Source organism: Erythranthe guttata, chromosome 5 (assembly GCF_056151865.1).
Source record: "Erythranthe guttata isolate IM_541 chromosome 5, IM_541, whole genome shotgun sequence".
Classification (NCBI taxonomy): Eukaryota; Viridiplantae; Streptophyta; class Magnoliopsida; order Lamiales; family Phrymaceae; genus Erythranthe; species Erythranthe guttata.
The window spans coordinates 11,484,819-11,503,638 of record NC_142537.1 but is presented as its reverse complement, the minus strand read 5'-3'; the positions used below and the strand labels follow the sequence as shown (position 1 = coordinate 11,503,638).

Here is an 18,820-nt window from a genome sequence, read left to right as displayed (position 1 = left end):
TGGAGACAGTAATTTATCAACGAATACAGTAATATTAATTAAAAATATTTTTTTTAAGAATAAAAAAGTCAATTAACAGATAAATTACTGTCTCCGACAGTTAAATAACTGCCAGAGACAGTAATTTAGCAACGAATACAGTAATATTAATTAAAAAAAAAATTTAAGAATAAAAAAGTCAATTAACAGTTAAATTACTGTCTCCGACAGTTAAATAACTGCTGGAGACAATAATTTAGCAACGAATACAGTAATATTAATTAAAATATTTTTGAAGAAAAAAAAAAAAAAACAGTCAATTAACAGTTAAATTACTGTCTCCGACAGTTAAATAGTTGCCGGAGACAGTAATTTAGCAGCCAAGACAGTAAAATTAATGAAAATATTTTTTTTAGTCAACGCCGGAGACCCGGCGGTCAACGGCCGTTGACCGGCCGGAAAAAAATTTCATGAAAACAAAATTCAAAAAAAAAAAAAAAAAAAAAGTCAACGCCGGAATCTGGCCGGAAAAAAAATATTTCAGAAAAAAAATTATTTTCAGAAAAAAAAAAAGTTTTGGGGGTTAATGTGATATATTTGTTAAAATCCGGGGTCAATGTGTAATATTAAGGAAGTTAGAGCATGATTGGTGGAATTGATAAGAATTAGGGGTAAAATTGGGGTCAAAATTGAAATTAGGGTTAAAATTGGTTAATTGATGAAATTGGGCTAAATTGGGGTGTAAATCATGAAATTGGAGTTGAATTGGGTTTCAATGAATTAGGGGTAGTTTTGGTATATATAAAAGGATTTTCCTTATTTGCAAATAAGTTTGAATGGGGTGGATTTATTTGGAAGACAAAAAAGTTGGATGTCCCTATTTTAATTAAGTGCCCTTGTCATGGGTTTTTTTGTGATTACCCCTAGTAAAAATAAGTATACAGTTTCTTCCTAAATTTCTATGAAGTTGTTTCATCTATGTTTGCTAATAATGTAACCTAAGCTAAGAAATGAAGCATTTAACTACAAAACTAATTATATCGAGATTTTTTCTTTAGTATAATTTTATTTGATTGTTAATGTGTGTTGATTATTCAATATTCATTCTTTGATGAAATATCCAAAATGTCTAACTTAACTCAACAAATTTTCTACTAGATCTAATCAGTAAAATCGTAAATCACGTGCGTAGCACGTGGTACTTACTAGTAGTTATAAACATCATGATCAGATGCTAATATTAATTTAACGCTAATATTAATTTAACGATCAAAGTCACCCAAGTGATGAAAGTCACATGAGTTGGTAGAGAAATTGATAAATATAACTAAAAAATTGATCATTATCTCAAGAAAAATTCAATCACAAAGAAATGGAAATAAATAGAAAGAGAGTTGTTGGAAATCATAAAAAAATGTCAATTGGTAATTTGACCTTGAGGGTACTGAATCACATGGATGACTATTTCCTTCATTATCAGAATCAAGACTCTTGGAGAATTCACAAATCACAAATTACACATACTTGAAAACTATGCTCCACCAAAAACTACTCCTGAAATGTTTTTGTTACTGGATCATCACCCAATTATATACATCCAATGGAAAGCTAATTAATAATAATCCCAATCCTAAACCATGTGACCCTTCTTCGTGCGGCGAAATTCGCAATATTAGCTATCCTTTCAGACTCAATACCGATCCGAAACGCTGCGGTCATTCCAAATACGAACTTTCATGCGAAAACAATACAACTTCACTATATCTCAATTCTCAAAAATACCTCGTCAAAGCAATCAATTATCACAACTCTACAATCCGTCTTACCGATGCTGCCGTACAGAATGACGACATTTGCTCTTTCCCCAATCACTCTCTATCTGGTTTCGATTTTGGTGGTTCTAGTTATACTTACAGCATCAAAAGATACGATAGAAAAAGCCCTGCGATAACATGGCCTATGACTTTCGTCAGCTGCCCTTATGATCCGGTCAACAATAGTCAATATCCACATGTTCTGGATACTTCTCACTGTTCAGACAGCAAATACAGTTACGTAAAGTTCGGCGCGTTGAACGGATCGTATGTAATGGATTTGTGCAGAATAGATCTGATGGTGATGACTTCTGTAAATATGAAAAGCGATACGTTGTCGAATCTCTCACAAGTGCATAGTTGTCTGGTTTATGGGTTTGAACTTTCATGGTTCATTGTGCTATGTGGTGATCGATGTGAAGATTGCGGATTAAATGGGGAAACGGCTACCTGTCTTCAAAAAGAATTGATCGGTACTTCAGCTTAAATATAAATAATTCCATTACAGTTTTCAATTTCAAAATTAGATTGAAAAGTTTCTTAGAATTTTAAATTCTAATTACTCTTATGAATGTAGGTCCACTTTGGGTGCTACTTCAGGCCTTGTATGTGATTTTTGGTAAGAATTCTCCAACTTGCTTGTGTTTTCTATTTAATTAAGTGATCATTTATGCAGCTTATTTTGGATATGTTACAATCTGATACTCATACACCTATAAAAACATTTAAAAAAAAAAAAAAAGAATTTAAAATAGGATACCTCTATGAGAGGATGTAGTGGTTTCTGGCCTAAATAGTGTGATGGGCCTGTAAGCCCATCACATTAAGAGAAAGGTCTAGTATACTCAAGTGAGCCCAGTAAGATAACAAATGAAATGGTACAAGGTGACTTTGACTCTTCAATACAGTCTTCACCTGCTATATTTGACTGGGGGCCTACATATATTGGGTGTGCAAAATGGAAGAGGGTAAGACACATAAATTGACCTAAATTTTGACATAAATCCCCATTTTCTTCTTCTGTAAGGTTTGGGATATGATTTTGGTGAGTGTGTAAGCTTTGAGTTTGGGATATGATTTTGGTGAGTGTGTAAGCTTTGAGTTTGGGATATGATTTTGGTGAGTGTGTAAGCTTTGAGTGTTTATTATGTGCTTCCCTTTGTGGATTTCTAGGTGAAACTAGACACGACCATGGGCCGGTTTTCGGCCCGAAACCGGCCGGGTCCCGGAACCGTGAACCGGCCCGTGTACCTCGGGTCGGCCTCGGTTCTAGAAATAGGTGAACCGTAAACCGCCAGGCCGGCCCGGCGGTTACCCAAATTTAAAAAAAAAATTAAAAAAAAGGGTTTTTGTGCATTAGTCCCCAACCAAGCATCTTTATTATTCTAGGTTTACGGGCTATATATATTTTACCAATAAGCCCATCCCTTTAATATTTATTATAAATAAAGAAAACATTCATGTATATGACAATATTTCCCCCAACCCTTTATACCCAATTCTTAATTGTAACCCCAATTTAATCAATTTTGTCCACAAAAATCTAATTTTGAACACAAAAATCCAATTTTGACTTTTGTTTTTCAAAAAAAAAAAAATTTGCCGCCGGATTCCGGCATTGAATTTTCGAATTGTCTTTTATTTTTATTTTCTTCAGGATTTTTTCGCCGGTTTCCGTGGTTTTTTTTTTTTTTTTTTTTTTACGTCCGCCGCTAAACGTTGACCGTAATTGTGCTGTCACTGACAGTAAATTAACGTAATTATACTGCCAATGACAGTTAATTAACGTAATTGTACTGCCGTTGACAATACATTTATGTAATTGTTCTTCCGTTGACAGTAAATTAACGTAATATTATTATTTTTTATTTTTTGTTTTTTTTTTTATTTTGTTTGATTTGTTGACAAGTCAACGTAATTATATTACTGTCGTTGACAGTAAAATAACTGTAAACACAATAATATTATTGTCAACAACATCAATATTATTATTTTTTTGGGTTTTTTGTTTTGTTTGAGTTATTCACGGAGTAACGTAATAATATTACTGTCTATTATTGTAATTTTACTGTGGTTGATGGTAATATTACTGTTGTTATAGTAATATTACTGTCACTCACAGTAATATTAATTCTTTTGGCTTTTTATTATGATTACATTTGTTGAACGGTCAACATAGTAATATTACTCTATTACACAATAATAATGAGTTTTGTTGTGTTAATATTACTGTGCTAGAGATTAATATAGCAATATTGTTGTGTAAAACTGTAGTTTAATTAATTTTACTGTGTTTCACAGTAATATAGTTAATATTACTGCCAATCATAGCAATATTGTTGTTGAAACGGAAAAAAAAAGTCAACGCCGGAAACCGGCGAAAAAATCCGGAAGAAAAAAAAAATCGAAAAAGTCAACGCCGGAATCCGGTGGCAAAATTTTTTTTTTGAAAAAAAAATGGGTCAAAATTGAATAATTTGTGAAATTTGTCAAATTGAGGTTAAATTAAGTTAAGGATGAAATTGAAGCATATTAAAGTATGAGGGGCTATTTTAGTATTTTACAAAAATCTGGACCATGTGTGGACTTATTTGTAAATGAGTTTTTTGTCTGGATCTCTTTATGAAATAAGTACCCATTGATGGACTTATTTGTAATGACCCCTTAAAAAAAGTTGAAAAAAGCTTTAAAAAGCTGAAGCGGCCCGGTGAAGCGGCCTAGTGAACCGGCCCGGTGAATCGGCCGTTATTTGTTATTTTTTGAATCCCCCCCCCCCCATTTTTTCCTATAAATACCCTCACACCCCATTTTTTCCTATAAAATTAAGTTCAAGTCCTTTTATTTATTTCCTTTTTTTTTCCTATTTAAAAGTAATTATTTAATTTATTTATCCAACAAGTATTTTCAATATATATATATATATATATATATATATATATATATATATATATATATATATATATATATATATATATATATATATATATATATATATATATATATATATATATAAATTTTCGGGCCGGCCCGGAATCGGAGTGAACCGGCGGGCCGGCCCGGCTCGCCGAACCATGTATAGTACGGGCCCGATTCCGGTTCCGAATAAAGTGAACCGCGAACCGGAGTAAATCGGCCCATGACCGTGTCTAGGTGAAACAAGGTTTACTTTGGTACTTTGGTGGTGTTGGTAGATTCCTTAGTGGAATCTCTGATGTGAATTGTGGAATAAGAAGACTGATATGTAATCTTCGTGATTCCTTTATCTTCTTTTTTGTTCTTTATTTGGCATGTCAGTAGACCTCTTCAATAATTCAATATTATTGAGGTTTACTGTCATTTACTTTGTGCAATGTTTGTATGGATGCCCAATAGATGATAATGCTCAAATTAAATTTAATCGTGAAACTTTTCCAAGTATTGTAATATGGTATTAGTCTATCAGAGCGATACTGTTGGTTTGTTTGGTATTTCTCCATCTTTTGCTCAGTTCTATCGTGACGGAAAACGTCATAGATGAACGTTGTTTTTTTGTTTGTCATTGCTATCTTGTTTGTGGTGTTTCTTCGTATTCCTTGCACTTCTGTAGCAAAGGAAAACACTTTTGGCAATTTCCGTCAATTTACCATTAGTCCATTAGCTAAGTGAGTGAAAGGCACACACTTAATTCCATTGGTGCTAAAGAAAATTTGACTGAAATGATTAAAAGTGTTGAACTTTTGAAACATGAGGGACCAAATGTATTTTTTGTGAACATGGGGACCAAATGTTCATGGAGGAAAACTGTTTTTTCCCATTTTTTAAATATTAAATATCTCAAGAGAATATTTTAAGTACAAGTTTACTTTACATGAGATTATTGATTCACGAACTTAATGTACTAGATAGTGTATGTGTGTTGCACGGGACACTTTTCTAATTACTTTATACTATATAGTATTTTAAATGTCTACATATTTTAAGAAAACTGCACCAGTTTATATTTAATTACTCTCTACCAATTATATATATAGGTATTTTTGTGCAAAGGTCCCCAACCAAGCATGTTTATTATTCTAGGTTTAGGGACTATATTTCTTTCACCAATAAGCCCATTCATTTAATATTTATTATAAATAAAGGAAACATTCATGTATATGCCAATATTACCCCCAACCCTTTATACCCAATTCTTAATTATAACCTCAATTTAATCAATTTTGTCCACTAAAATTCAATTTTGACCACAAAAATTCAATTTTGACTTTTTTTCTTCAAAAACTTTTTTTTTTCAAAATTTTTTTTTGCCGCCGGATTTCGGCGTTGACTTTTCAATTTTTTTTTTCTTCCGGATTTTTTCGCCGGTCTCCGGCGTTGCCTTTTTTTTTTCTTCCAGATTGTTTCGCCGGTTTCCGGCGTTGACTTTTTTTTAGTGTTTTTTGGAGTTTTTTTTTATTCATTTATTATTTTATTTTTTTTACGTCCGCCGCTAAACGTTGACCGTAATTGTGTTGTCACTGACAATAAATTAACGTAATTATACTGTAATGACAGTTAATTAACGTAATTGTACTGCCATTGACAATACATTTATGTTATTGTGCTGCCGTTGACAGTAAATTAATGTAATATTATTATTATTTTTTTATTTTTTTTTTGTTTTTTGTTTGATTTGTTGACAAGTCAACGTAATTATATTACTGTCGTTGACAGTAAAATAACTGTAAACACAATAATATTACTGTCAACAACATCAATATTATTATTTTTTTGGGTTTTTTGTTTTGTTTGAGTTATTCACGGAGTAACGTAATAATATTACTGTCTATTACTGTAATATTACTGTAAACACAATAATATTACTGTGGTTGACGGTAATATTACTGTTGTTATAGTAATATTGTTGTCAACCCATCAATATTATTATTTTGTTTGTTTGAGTTATTCACGGAGTAACGTAATAATATTACTGTCTATTAATGTAATATTACTGTGGTTGACGGTAATATTACTGTTGTTATTGTAATATTACTGTCACTCACAGTAATATTAGTTCTTTTGGCTTTTTATTATGTTTACATTTGTTGAATGGTCAACATAGTAATATTACTCTATTACACAATAATAATGAGTTTTGTTGTGTTAATATTACTGTGCTAGAAATTAATATAGCAATATTACTGTGTTAAACTGTAGTTTAGTTAATTTTACTGTGTTTAACAGTAATATAGTTAATATTACTGTCAATCACAGCAATATTGCTGTTTAAACGAAAAAAAAAAAATGTTACAAAAAGAAAAATAAATAAAAATAAATAAATAAAAAATCGAAAAAGTCAACGCCGGAGACCGGCGAAAAAATCCGGAAGAAAAGAAAAAAAAAAAAAAAAAAGAAAATGTCAACGCCGGAATCCGGCGGGAATTTTATTTTTTGAAAATTTTGTTTTTTTTGAAAAAAAAAAGTTTTGGGTCAAAATTTAATAATTTGTAAATTTTGGGGTCAAATTGAAGTTAAATTAAGTTAAGGATGAAATTGGAGCATATTAAAGTATGAGGGCCTATTTTAGTCATTTACAAAAATGTGGACCATGTGTGGACTTATTGGTAAATGAGTTTTTTATCTGGATCTCTTTATGAATAAGTATCCATTGATGGGCTTATTTGTAATGACCCCATATATTTATATATATATATATATATATATATATATATATATATATATATATATATATATATATATATATATATATATATATATATATATATATATATATATATATATATATATATATATATATATATATATTTATATATATATATTTCGGTAATATCTTTGAGTCCTTCACTTGTATTAATGATTGTTGTCTTGTTATACTTCTTTCAGCTTTCGTACTTACGACCTACCTAGGACTGAGGATCTTAATTGGATTGCCTTCCTCGTTTGTGCTTCTGATCATTAAATTTCGAAAAAGGCATTTGTCATTGTTTAGTACAATAGAAGCGTTCCTGCAAAGTAACACAAGTCTCACAACAATTCGATATTCCTACTCAGACATAAGAAAAATGACAAGAGGTTTTCGTGAAAAACTAGGCGAAGGGGGTTGTGGTTCGGTTTACAAAGGGAAACTTCGAAGCGACCATGATGTAGCCGTCAAACTACTCAACAAGACTAGAGCAAATGGGCAAGAATTCATCAATGAAGTTGCGACGATTGGAAGGATCCATCATGTAAATGTGGTTAAACTTGTCGGATATTGTGCAGAAAGATCCAAACGCGCCCTTGTCTATGACTTCATGCCTAACGGCTCCCTCGAGAAGTACTTATTTAGTAAAGAGACGAGTAATTGGCTTAGCTTGGCGAGGAAGTTTGAGATTGCAATTGGAGTAGCTCGTGGAATTGAATATTTGCACATAGGATGTAACATCCAAATCCTACATTTCGACATAAAGCCTCACAACATACTTCTAGATGATAATTTCACACCCAAAATCTCCGATTTTGGACTCGCAAAGTCTTATTCAACAGAGAATACAACGGTGACTCTCACTGCAGTTAGGGGAACAATAGGGTATGTGGCTCCTGAACTGATGAATAGAAGCATTGGCCGTGTTTCTTACAAGGCCGATGTTTATAGCTTTGGAATGTTATTGATGGAAATGTTAGGGCTAAATAGATGTACGAGGCATAATGACAACAAATCTAGCCAATATTTCCCATATTGGATTTATGATCACTTGAATGAAGGCAACGACATCGAAATTGGAAATGCCGATAAAAATGACTATGACGATGATGACGATGATGACGACAATGCAAGAAAAATGAGAAGAAAGATGACAATAGTTGGATTGTGGTGCATACAAATGAGCCCAACTGATCGCCCGTCAATGAGTGAAGTTTTAAAAATGCTCCAAGGGGAAATCGAAAATTTGCAAATTCCTCCTCAACCTTCCCAGTTACCTGATATTGAATACTTCAATGATCGAAATTGGGACACAGAGTCAACTGGTTCCATGTCCTTGTTGTGTAATGATTCTTTAACTGATCAATGAGAGTGGTAAGTAAGGATCATAAATTAGTACGTTGTGCAATGAATTGGCATTTGGTAAGACTAGTGGGATAATATCAATAGTGCTTTTGAATTGTTCTTAAACATTTTATTTGATGTTATGAAGTACTACTTGTTGAATGACCATCTCTACAAAAAGTTTAACCGATTAGTGAAATGTATTATTTATTATTAATATCTCCAATACATCCCCTCAAGTGCAGATGAATTACATTTGTAGCCTTGCACTTGAAATATTTGAAATGGGTGGCAGTAGGATTCGAACTCAGGACCTTTCATTTGGCTTGACTTTGATACCATATCGAATGACCATCTCAACCAAAAACTGAAGACATTAGTGAAATATATTATTTAATATTAATATCTCCAATACTACTTTTCTTTTCTGATAATTATTGTAGGATCATATGAATATGTATGCATTGTCATCTTCCAACAATTCATTATGGCCAACACAGATGTAAAAACTTGCCTGATAGGTTCTAAAAGGCAATATCTTTGGTCAAAATGCAGAGTAGCCAAATATGAACTTTATTTCTCTAAAATAAAACAAAAAATAAAAAATTATATGGGATTTATTGCGCTATCTACATATGTGTTTACTCTAATTGTTATAAAAAAAAAAGGGAAAGTACAGTTTGCACCCTTGAACTATGTGTGTTGTCACAAACACCCCCTTGAACTACAAAACGTAACAAAATGGCCCCTCCGTTTCAAATCCGTTTGTGTATGATGACGTGGCGAGTTGACTTTGTCCTTTTTTTTAATTACTTTTGTAGCTGCAACATATTTTGACCTTTTTACCCTCAATATGCTACATCTGTATCTCTCTCTCTCTCTCGATATACTGTATACATACACGTTCTTGTATGAACGCACATGTTCTTATAATAAATATTTATAAATATACATAATTTAATTACAAAATAAATTAATTATTTAATTCATATTTTACCAATAAATACACTAAATTAAACCAAAACAAAATTAAAAATATTGTAAAACTTTGCCTCCAAGTACCCCAGATCAGTTAATCAATATTTCTATTCTCTCTCTTGCGAACTTTGATACCCGATATTTATGTTGGTGTTGGATCCCATCAGAAAATAATTACAGAAATCAACGCTATTGGTTAGCCACTCGTCGGTGGTGGTTATCGACGGAGACAACCAACGCCGGAATTTCGTCGGCGATTTGAGAAGGTAACAAAAGGCGTGGGACATGATTGTGTGAGCGCTGCCTAGGAGGAATCCTCCCATGCGCTGTGATAGTAAACGACGAGGGGCAGTTTGGATGCCGGAGCGGGGAAAAATTTCGTCGAGGGGAGATACAAGGATGAATACTCCCCTATGATAGTAAACGACGAGGGGCAGTTTGGATGCCGGAGCAGGGAAAAATTCCAGCGAGGGGAGATACGAGGATAAATCTTCGTTGGTGGGAATGTGTTTGCTGGGGACCGAAGATTTGGGATCGGAAGAGGCGGCGATTGGGGGAAGAATCCCGGCCGACGTGTGATGGAACCATTGAAGTTTTGGGTTTATTCGAGGTGGGAAGAAGCGTGCCCATTAACATTAACTCAGTGATACCATTGACATGTTGAAGAAGAGAAGAAGAAAGAATTGACTAGTCTAACTTTTTAAATTAAATACATTTAAGGGTAATTAAGTAATTGCCCAGAAAAACTAACGGTGTTAATTTTCTAACGTTTGACCAAAAATCGGAGGGGCCATTTTGTTACGTTTTGTAGTTCAGGGGGTGTTTGTGACAGACCCCATAGTTCAGGGGTGCAAACTGTAGTTTCCCCTAAAAAAAAATACAAAAGTAATTAGCGCTACCGCAACCTAAGAAAACACTTTTTTATTCTCTAATTTTCACTTTTAAAATACTATCTCGTGCATTGCACGGGAAAAAAAAATACTAGTATTATTAATATTATAAAAAAAATCGGCCTATACTGCAATTTTTGTTTAACTACCCCTAAAATCACACAATTTAGGGGGTTGCGTGCTAAACAAAAATACATTATAGAGGGTTTTCCTAATATTCATAACACGATAACTTCTTTAGAATTTGTTTAAGATTGAAAATTATACACACTTGGAAAGATCGGTCGAACGCCTATGTGCCAAGCAATAAAACACACATTACAACGTTACATGGACCATTACAAGAATTATCATAATAATCATAAATGAATTATTCTTTATGTCTATATTTTTATATGTATATAAATCCAAAAATATTCGTATTACATCAGTAATAAATTATAAGGGAAAATACAGTTTGCACCCCTGAACTATAGAGCTAGTTACAAACACCCTCCATAAACTACAAAATTTATCAAATTAGTTCATAACTTTAATTGACAAATGTTAGATTTTTAACACCGTTAATAATAATGAGCATTTACATATTTACCCTGATTATTTTGATGCTGCAAACTGACGTGCTATCATCACCAAGAATGTAATCATCTCCCTCCCAAATCTCAATAGAAAACCAGAATCCTCTTTAAGCTTAACGAAAACCAGCCCCTTCCCCAAAAAGTGGCATTCTCACTGCAACTCGATCACTCCTCCGACGCAGAAATTCTTGGATCATACTCCGCGTTTCTTCTTTCCCGATTTCTATGAAAGGTATGGCTCTTCCATTTTGCTTTTTTCTGCGTTTATAAATTTTGTGTGGCATATAGGCATTCGTCGTGGTGATTTCTCTAATTTATGTTTGTGGGTTTTGGTAACATGATCATGCTCTGGTTTTTGAATTTCAACGTGCTGACGTTTTGTTGAATATTGTTATGATAAGTTTTGATTTCGGTTTCTTGTCGGGAGTTTGTTTCTACGATTCTTGATTACCTTTGAGTTTTTTTTTTTTTTTTTTTTTTTTCTTTTAATGTTTTGGTGTAACCATTACTTGGTGAAATTAACTGTGTAAGAAAAATTGTGATGAATTATAGGAGGAATATTTAGTCTTTCAATTCTTTAGTTATCGGTGCGAATTTTTATTTTTATGTTTTTGACTTGTTTGTTGAGTAATTTCATGGAAGTCCCAGTTGATGTGTTGATGTTGTATCTAATTTGTTTTCTTTGTTCTCCAACTATTTTATACATTTCTTAATTTCTTTTCCAATTCTTGTTTTTCATTTTCTTTTGGCAAAACTTGTTGGGAAAAACCAATTGATTGTTTAAGATGTGAAAAAGAAAAGTTCAACCCGCGACATCAGCAAAAACGAACGGACTGGCAAATGGAGGGACCATTTTGTTACGTTTCGTAGTATAGGGGGTGTTTGTGACATGTCCCATAGTTTAGGGGTGCAAACTGTACTTTTCCCTAAATTATATTTACAAAACAAAAAATGCTTTTTTTTGGAATTTAATATATTAATGGGGTGAAGATTGATACTTTCATAAATTGTTTCTTTCAAATATTCTATTACAATTAATATTATTTAAAATATATTCAAATCTAATATAAAGATCAAAACAAAATTTATTTAATAAATAGTTTTATATTAATTTTTATTTCAGAGTGACGTATATTTTTTTTTTTTTTTTTGAGTAATAAGAGTGAAGTATTTTAAACATTATAGTAATTGTTTACTTAAAAAGTATCAGAGGAAGATAAGTTTGACAATTATAATGGTTCTCGTACTTTGTACGTCATTATGAAAATATCAAGAAATTATATTTTTAAGGGGTGATTACAAATAAGCCCATCAATGGGTACTTATTCATAAAGAGATTCAGACAAAAATCTCATTTACCAATAAGTCCACACATGGTCCAGAGTTTTGTAAAAGACTAAAATAGCCCCTCATGCTTTAATATGCTCCAATTTCATCCTTAACTTAATTTAACCTTAATTTGACCCCAAATTTCACAAATTATTCAATTTTGACCCGGTGTTAATATTGTTGTGATTGACAGTCATATTAACTATATTACTGTTAAACACAGTAAAATTAACTAAACTACAGTTTAACACAGTAATATTGCTATATTAATCTCTAGCACAGTAATATTAACACAACAAAACTCATTATTATTGTGTAATAGAGTAATATTACTATGTTGAGTTTTTAACAAATGTAAACATAATAAAAAGTCAAAAGAATTCATATTATTGTGAGTGACAGTAATATTACTATAACAACAGTAATATTACCGTCAACCACAGTAATATTACAATAATAGACAAGTAATATTACAATAATATACAGTAATATTATAACGTTACTCCATGAATAACTCAAACAAACAAAAAAATCCAAACAAAATAATAATAATAATGATGTGGTTGACAACAATATTACTATAACAACAGTAATATTACCGTCAACCACAGTAATATTATTGTGTTTACAGTAATATTACAATAATAGACAGTAATATTATTACATTACTCCGTGAATAACTCAAACAAAACAAAAAACCCAAAAAAAAAAATATTGATGTTGTTGACAGTAATATTATTGTGTTTACAGTTATTTTACTGTCAAAGACAGTAATATAATTACGTTGACTTGTCAACAAATCAAAAAAATAAAAATAAAAAATAACAAAAAATAAAAAATAATAATATTACGTTAATTTACTGCCAACGGCAGAACAATTACATAAATGTATTGTCAACGGCAGTACAATTACGTTAATTAACTGTCATTGAAAGTATAATTAAGTTAATTTACTGTCAGTGACAACACAATTACGGTCAACGTTTAGCGGCGGACGTAAAAAAAAAACAAAAAAAAAAAACCTAAAAGAACACTAAAAAAAGTCAACGCCGGAAACCGGCGAAAAAATCCGGAAGAAAAGAAAAGAAAAAAGAAAAAATAAATAAAAGCCAACGCCGGAATCCGGTGGCAAAATTATTTTTTTTTTGAAAAAAAAAGTTTTGGGTCAAAATTGAATAATTTGTGAAATTTGGGGTCAAATTGAGATTAAATTAAGTTAATGATGAAATAGGAGCATATTAAAGTATGCTCTAAAAAAAAGTAAAAATTGAATTTTTGTGGTCGAAATAGGATTTTTGTTGACAAAATTGATTAAATTGGGGTTACATTTAAGAATTGGGTATAAATGGTTGAGAGTAATATTGGCATATACATGAATGTTTCCTTTATTTATAATAAATATTAAAGAGATGGGCTTATTGGTGAAAGAGATATAGCCCCTAAACCTAGAATAATAAAGATGTTTTGTTGGGGACTTATGCACAAAAACCCCTATTTTTAAACCCACAAACAACTAATAAAATCTAAAAGTAACTTATAAACAAGCTCCATATTACCTTACAAAATAGTTTTCAATATAAGATCTAACAACTTGTTAGTTCCTAAAATATCTTATCGGATTTAGGAGCTTATAAGATATTAAATAAACTTCAGCCAAACAGTAAACTGAAAATTATAATTTGCATTATTGAATTGCTAATAACAAACTAAATATGATTTCGCTAAATGCAAATAACAAACTCAAGAAAAAAATCAGCAGAATTTTCATTAGAGAATTGGAAACAACAAACTACCTATAACTTGGCCAAATGCAAACAGCAAACTGAAAAAAAAAAATCAGCATCATTAAAAAACATCAACAAAAAAATTCTTTATGGAACACATTGCAAACAACAAAAATATTAAATTAAGTGTTTGTAAAATGTAAGTTAAAACATACATTGCAAATTGTAAACCAGAGGAATTGAATCTCAACACCAAACGCAACCCAACCTGCAAGCGGAAATCGAACAAAAACTAAAGAAATTGGGGGGTAATCGTTGAATTCCACACCTAATTGATTGACATTTGTCAATTTCATTTGGTGACATGTATTCAATTTCATCTCATGTGGCAAATTGATTGGTGAAAATAAATCATCAAAAAACATGTCACCATCTTCCAAAATTAAAAAGATATTTAATTATTTTATTATATATTTATATCATACCATTTATAAAATGCTCTAAATATATCAACTTTCTTGAAAACTTTAATTAATTTTATTTTTTTAATTTAATTTTAATAGTAATTAATTTAATTTAAATTTAATTTAAAATCTTCATTTATTATAATTGTATGATTGATGGTGTTACGAAAATTTTGTATCTTAATTCATTAACTTGGATTTATATAAAAAAATATTGCTGAATAAATCGTTTGATATTATACATTTTACGTGAACACGACCAGAGAATATGTTTATCTTTTTCACTAATTTAATATTATATTTGTAATTACCAAAATTTCCCGATGTTTCTTTTTGTTTTACATCGACCCCCTTACGGTATGATTTTTCACGGAATTTTTTTATTACGTGGGATATTCCCCGAAAAATGCAGATTCTACCCTGCACATGACATTAAAATTACCCTGAGGGGGACTTTACACGAAATATTTATTCTTCTTAAATAACATTTTCACAACTTTTTAGTATTACTATTACCTCCCCTAAGGGTAATTTTTGTATTTGAAAAGTAAGATAAAAGAAATGTCATGTCCGCAGGGGTAGAATCCACAATGTTTGGGATATTACATGGAATAAAAAAGATTTCGTAAAAAATCACACCATAAGGGGGTCGTGTAAGACATAAATATTCATCTGGGGGATTTTGGTAATTACCGATAAGTGGGGGTGATTTCCATAATTTAGCATAAGTTCATGAGGATTTTTCATAATTTATCCTATTAACAACGATTATCGTTAGTTTCACGTCTTAATGCTTGCTTATACCCTTATATTATTTTAAATAATTTTAATGTCAGTTTGATAATATAATTAAATATTAATTTCTAATATATTTAATATGTAATTTAAACTGACATTTATAAATAATCTGTATAAAGGATTAAATATTAATTTCTATATAAATGATTATTTCTACTATATAAATAATTAATACCCCGTGCTTGAAAGATGTCCGTGATCATTTAGTGGTTCCCATTAATCGAGTAGAGATTCTATTATTATAGTTGTACACCATTAGTTCTTAGACCTAATACATCACTGCGACTTCATTAGAGGACCAGCTGTGTTGTGATCTGTCCCTGAATCTCCTCGAAGACCGCTTCAAGGGCCAACGTTCGCACAGTCCAAAATCTAGTGGGAGTTTGTGCATTGTAGTTAGGGATTTGACCGTTTGCTTAATTGCATGGATGTCCTATGTATTCTTCAAGTATATTGTCCAAGGAATCTTCGGCCGAAGTAGAAAGTGATTAGAGAAAGGAGTTTCTCTAAGTCAAACGCGAATGGACTTTATAGCTTTAGAACGATCACATAGTTATCCGATATTAATGGTTTTGATTTATATTATGAACTAAAATTGTTAAGAAAAGTCATACCTATTGAAACAGAAAAAACCCATTTCATACTTAATCATAAAAAAAGTAATTGATTATTATCCAAATATGTTTATTTGTTATAAAATAATATTTATTATACATATACCCGTTCTTCGGCGGAAAAACTTTTTCAAATTAAAATTAATAAAAATATATTTACTTTCTACTATGTCATAAGAAATATTAAATAAATTGATTATTTTATGTAGAAAATAATTCGATAGAAGAACTAAAATATAATGATTTAATTAATACATTTTCATCTATTAAAGTACAAAAAATAAAATTCAAATATTCTCCTTTTATATAATTAAAGGGCTCCATTTTAATTTTGTTCCAACTGGGGCCCAAATAACCTAGAACCACCGTGCTTGACTCAGAGGATTTGGCCCATTATGCTAAGTCCACCCCATGGTAACTCAAATTAAACAAAAGTAAAAACAATAAATACATTTTTGTTTGGGGACCACGTGGTCCCAAAAAACGTGGTGTTGTTCGATTGGGCCATTTTTTTTTTTTACAATATTTCGGATTTTTTTTTTTTTTGAGAATTAGGGTGATTTTGTAATTAATTTCAGAAATGGGATAAAGCGTCATTTAAAATGACGCGCTTTGCGGACCGTTGGATTGAGATAAGATCAACGGCCAGATCTCCAATTTTGTCCTCATTATCTGACGGTCACGAATTAAAGAGAAGATCTGACGGTTCTTAAAAGGCGTCGTTTTGAACGACGCGCTTTGACCTGTCAGGGTTGAACGCGTCAGTTTAAATAACGCGTTTTAAGGACCGTCTGATCCTTCTCGATCCAACGGCCGTGATTTCGGCCGAATATATATATATATATATATATATATATATATATATATATATATATATATATATATATATATATATAATCCGAAAAAAATTGGAATTCACCTCATTTGCACCCTTTTCTCCCTCTTCTCCCTTCTTCCCAACAAGCCGTAAGTTGTTTTTTTCTCTCTTCTTTTTTTTGTTAATTATTGTTTATTTCTAGTTTGCTAATTTATATTTTAATTAATGTAGGTAATTTTAATTAATTTCAGCAGGGTACTTATTGAGGTAATTTTTTTCACTCTTTCAATTATTATAGTTAAATAGGATTTTAATTATTAATATAATTTTGTTAAATTTTTATTAATGGTGGATTAATGGTATTTTTATCTAGTAACTTATTAATTATTTGGAGATAAATTATTTCTTGTATTGTTAAAATATATATAATTTTTTATGAAATTCAATTTTTTATTGTTGTTTTTACTTGTTACTTTTAGGTTAAACTTGAACTTGTGGTGGATTTAAGAAGGAATGTTTGATTGTGTTCAAATAATTTCTGAAATTTTAAATTTTTTTAATGGTTTAAATATGATACGAGTAGAATAATTAGTAGGATGAATTAATTAATTAATAGTGAGTTAGTGGATAAATTGGTAGAATTAGTTATGGCATTAGCCCCTCAAGTTTACATTAGTTTCACTTTTGATCCCATGTTTTAATAATTTAACATCTTTTCATGTTTTTTTTTCTTGTTTTTAAATAATGGCTGAAATTTAAATTTTGTTGTGTTCTGATTGTTATAATTAGGTGAAATGTAATTTGTGGTTGATTGAGAAGGGATTTACGTTGCTAGGAAATAATAATTATTTGGAGGTATTTATTTGTTATATTGTACAAATTTTATTCTATTTTTTGTTGAAAAATTAATTTTTTTTGTTTTATTGTTATAACTAGGTGGAAGTGTAATTTGTGGTGGTTTGAGAAGGGATTTTTGTAGCCAGCAAATAATAATAATTTGAAGGTAATTATTTGTTATATTGTACAAATATAGTACAACTTGGGGTTGGAGCTGTTATTTTTTTCCTGTTTTTTAAATAATTGCTGAAATTTTTATTTTGATGGTTTTTTCAATTATTATAACTAGGTGGAAGTCTAACTTGTGGTGGATTGAGAAGTGATTGTGGGTGCTAGCAAATCTTCAATTATCTTTGAGGTAAATTAAATATTTTATTGGTTAATTAATGTCTTACTTGAATTACACAATTAAAGTGTTATATGAATGTGTCGAAAAATTACGAATTACACAATTTTTGAAGGATTTATAATATACAAATTAATAGTTTTCGAACTCTCAAATTATAAAACGAATTAGAAAATATTAAATATTAATTGTTTGTTTTAACTGATTTATAATCTAACATTTAGTGTTTGTAGCTATAAAAAAATTAGAAAATATTAAATATTTCGAAATAAAAATAATAATCTCAAAATATCAAAATATAGGGTTTCAATGGCGACTCCGGGTAGGAATACTGTCAAAGTTTTCGTGTATATAGGAGGCCAGATTGTTCATGAGGGATTGTCAGTGAATTATGATCAATCTCATCATACAGTCGTACGAGTGAAACGCGATATATCTTTCTCAGACTTCTTGGCGAAAATATACTCACGTTGCCGAATAGATAAAAATGAATTTGTGTTATCGGTGTCGGGCAAAATATCACGATGGTATCAAAATCAGTGGAGCGAGATAGTTTCTGAGATAACAAATGATGATGATTTAGAAATCTATTTGCACCCGGATGAAGGAAACGATTCCATAGATGTTTATGTTGAGTCTCAGCCTTTAT

The 18,820-nt window shown here is 30.8% G+C and overlaps 1 protein-coding gene across 1 annotated transcript; it reads left to right on the top strand.

Moving 5' to 3' along the window:
* The first annotated feature begins 1,405 nt into the window (after window positions 1-1,405).
* LOC105969326 (LEAF RUST 10 DISEASE-RESISTANCE LOCUS RECEPTOR-LIKE PROTEIN KINASE-like 2.1) lies at window positions 1,406-8,860 on the top strand. Its single transcript, XM_088818808.1, has 3 exons — window positions 1,406-2,266; window positions 2,371-2,412; window positions 7,653-8,860. Exons 1-3 carry the CDS (start codon window positions 1,513-1,515, stop codon window positions 8,819-8,821), a joined length of 1,965 nt encoding a protein of 654 aa, XP_088674934.1. The 5' UTR covers window positions 1,406-1,512; the 3' UTR covers window positions 8,822-8,860.
* Window positions 8,861-18,820: the final 9,960 nt, after the last annotated feature.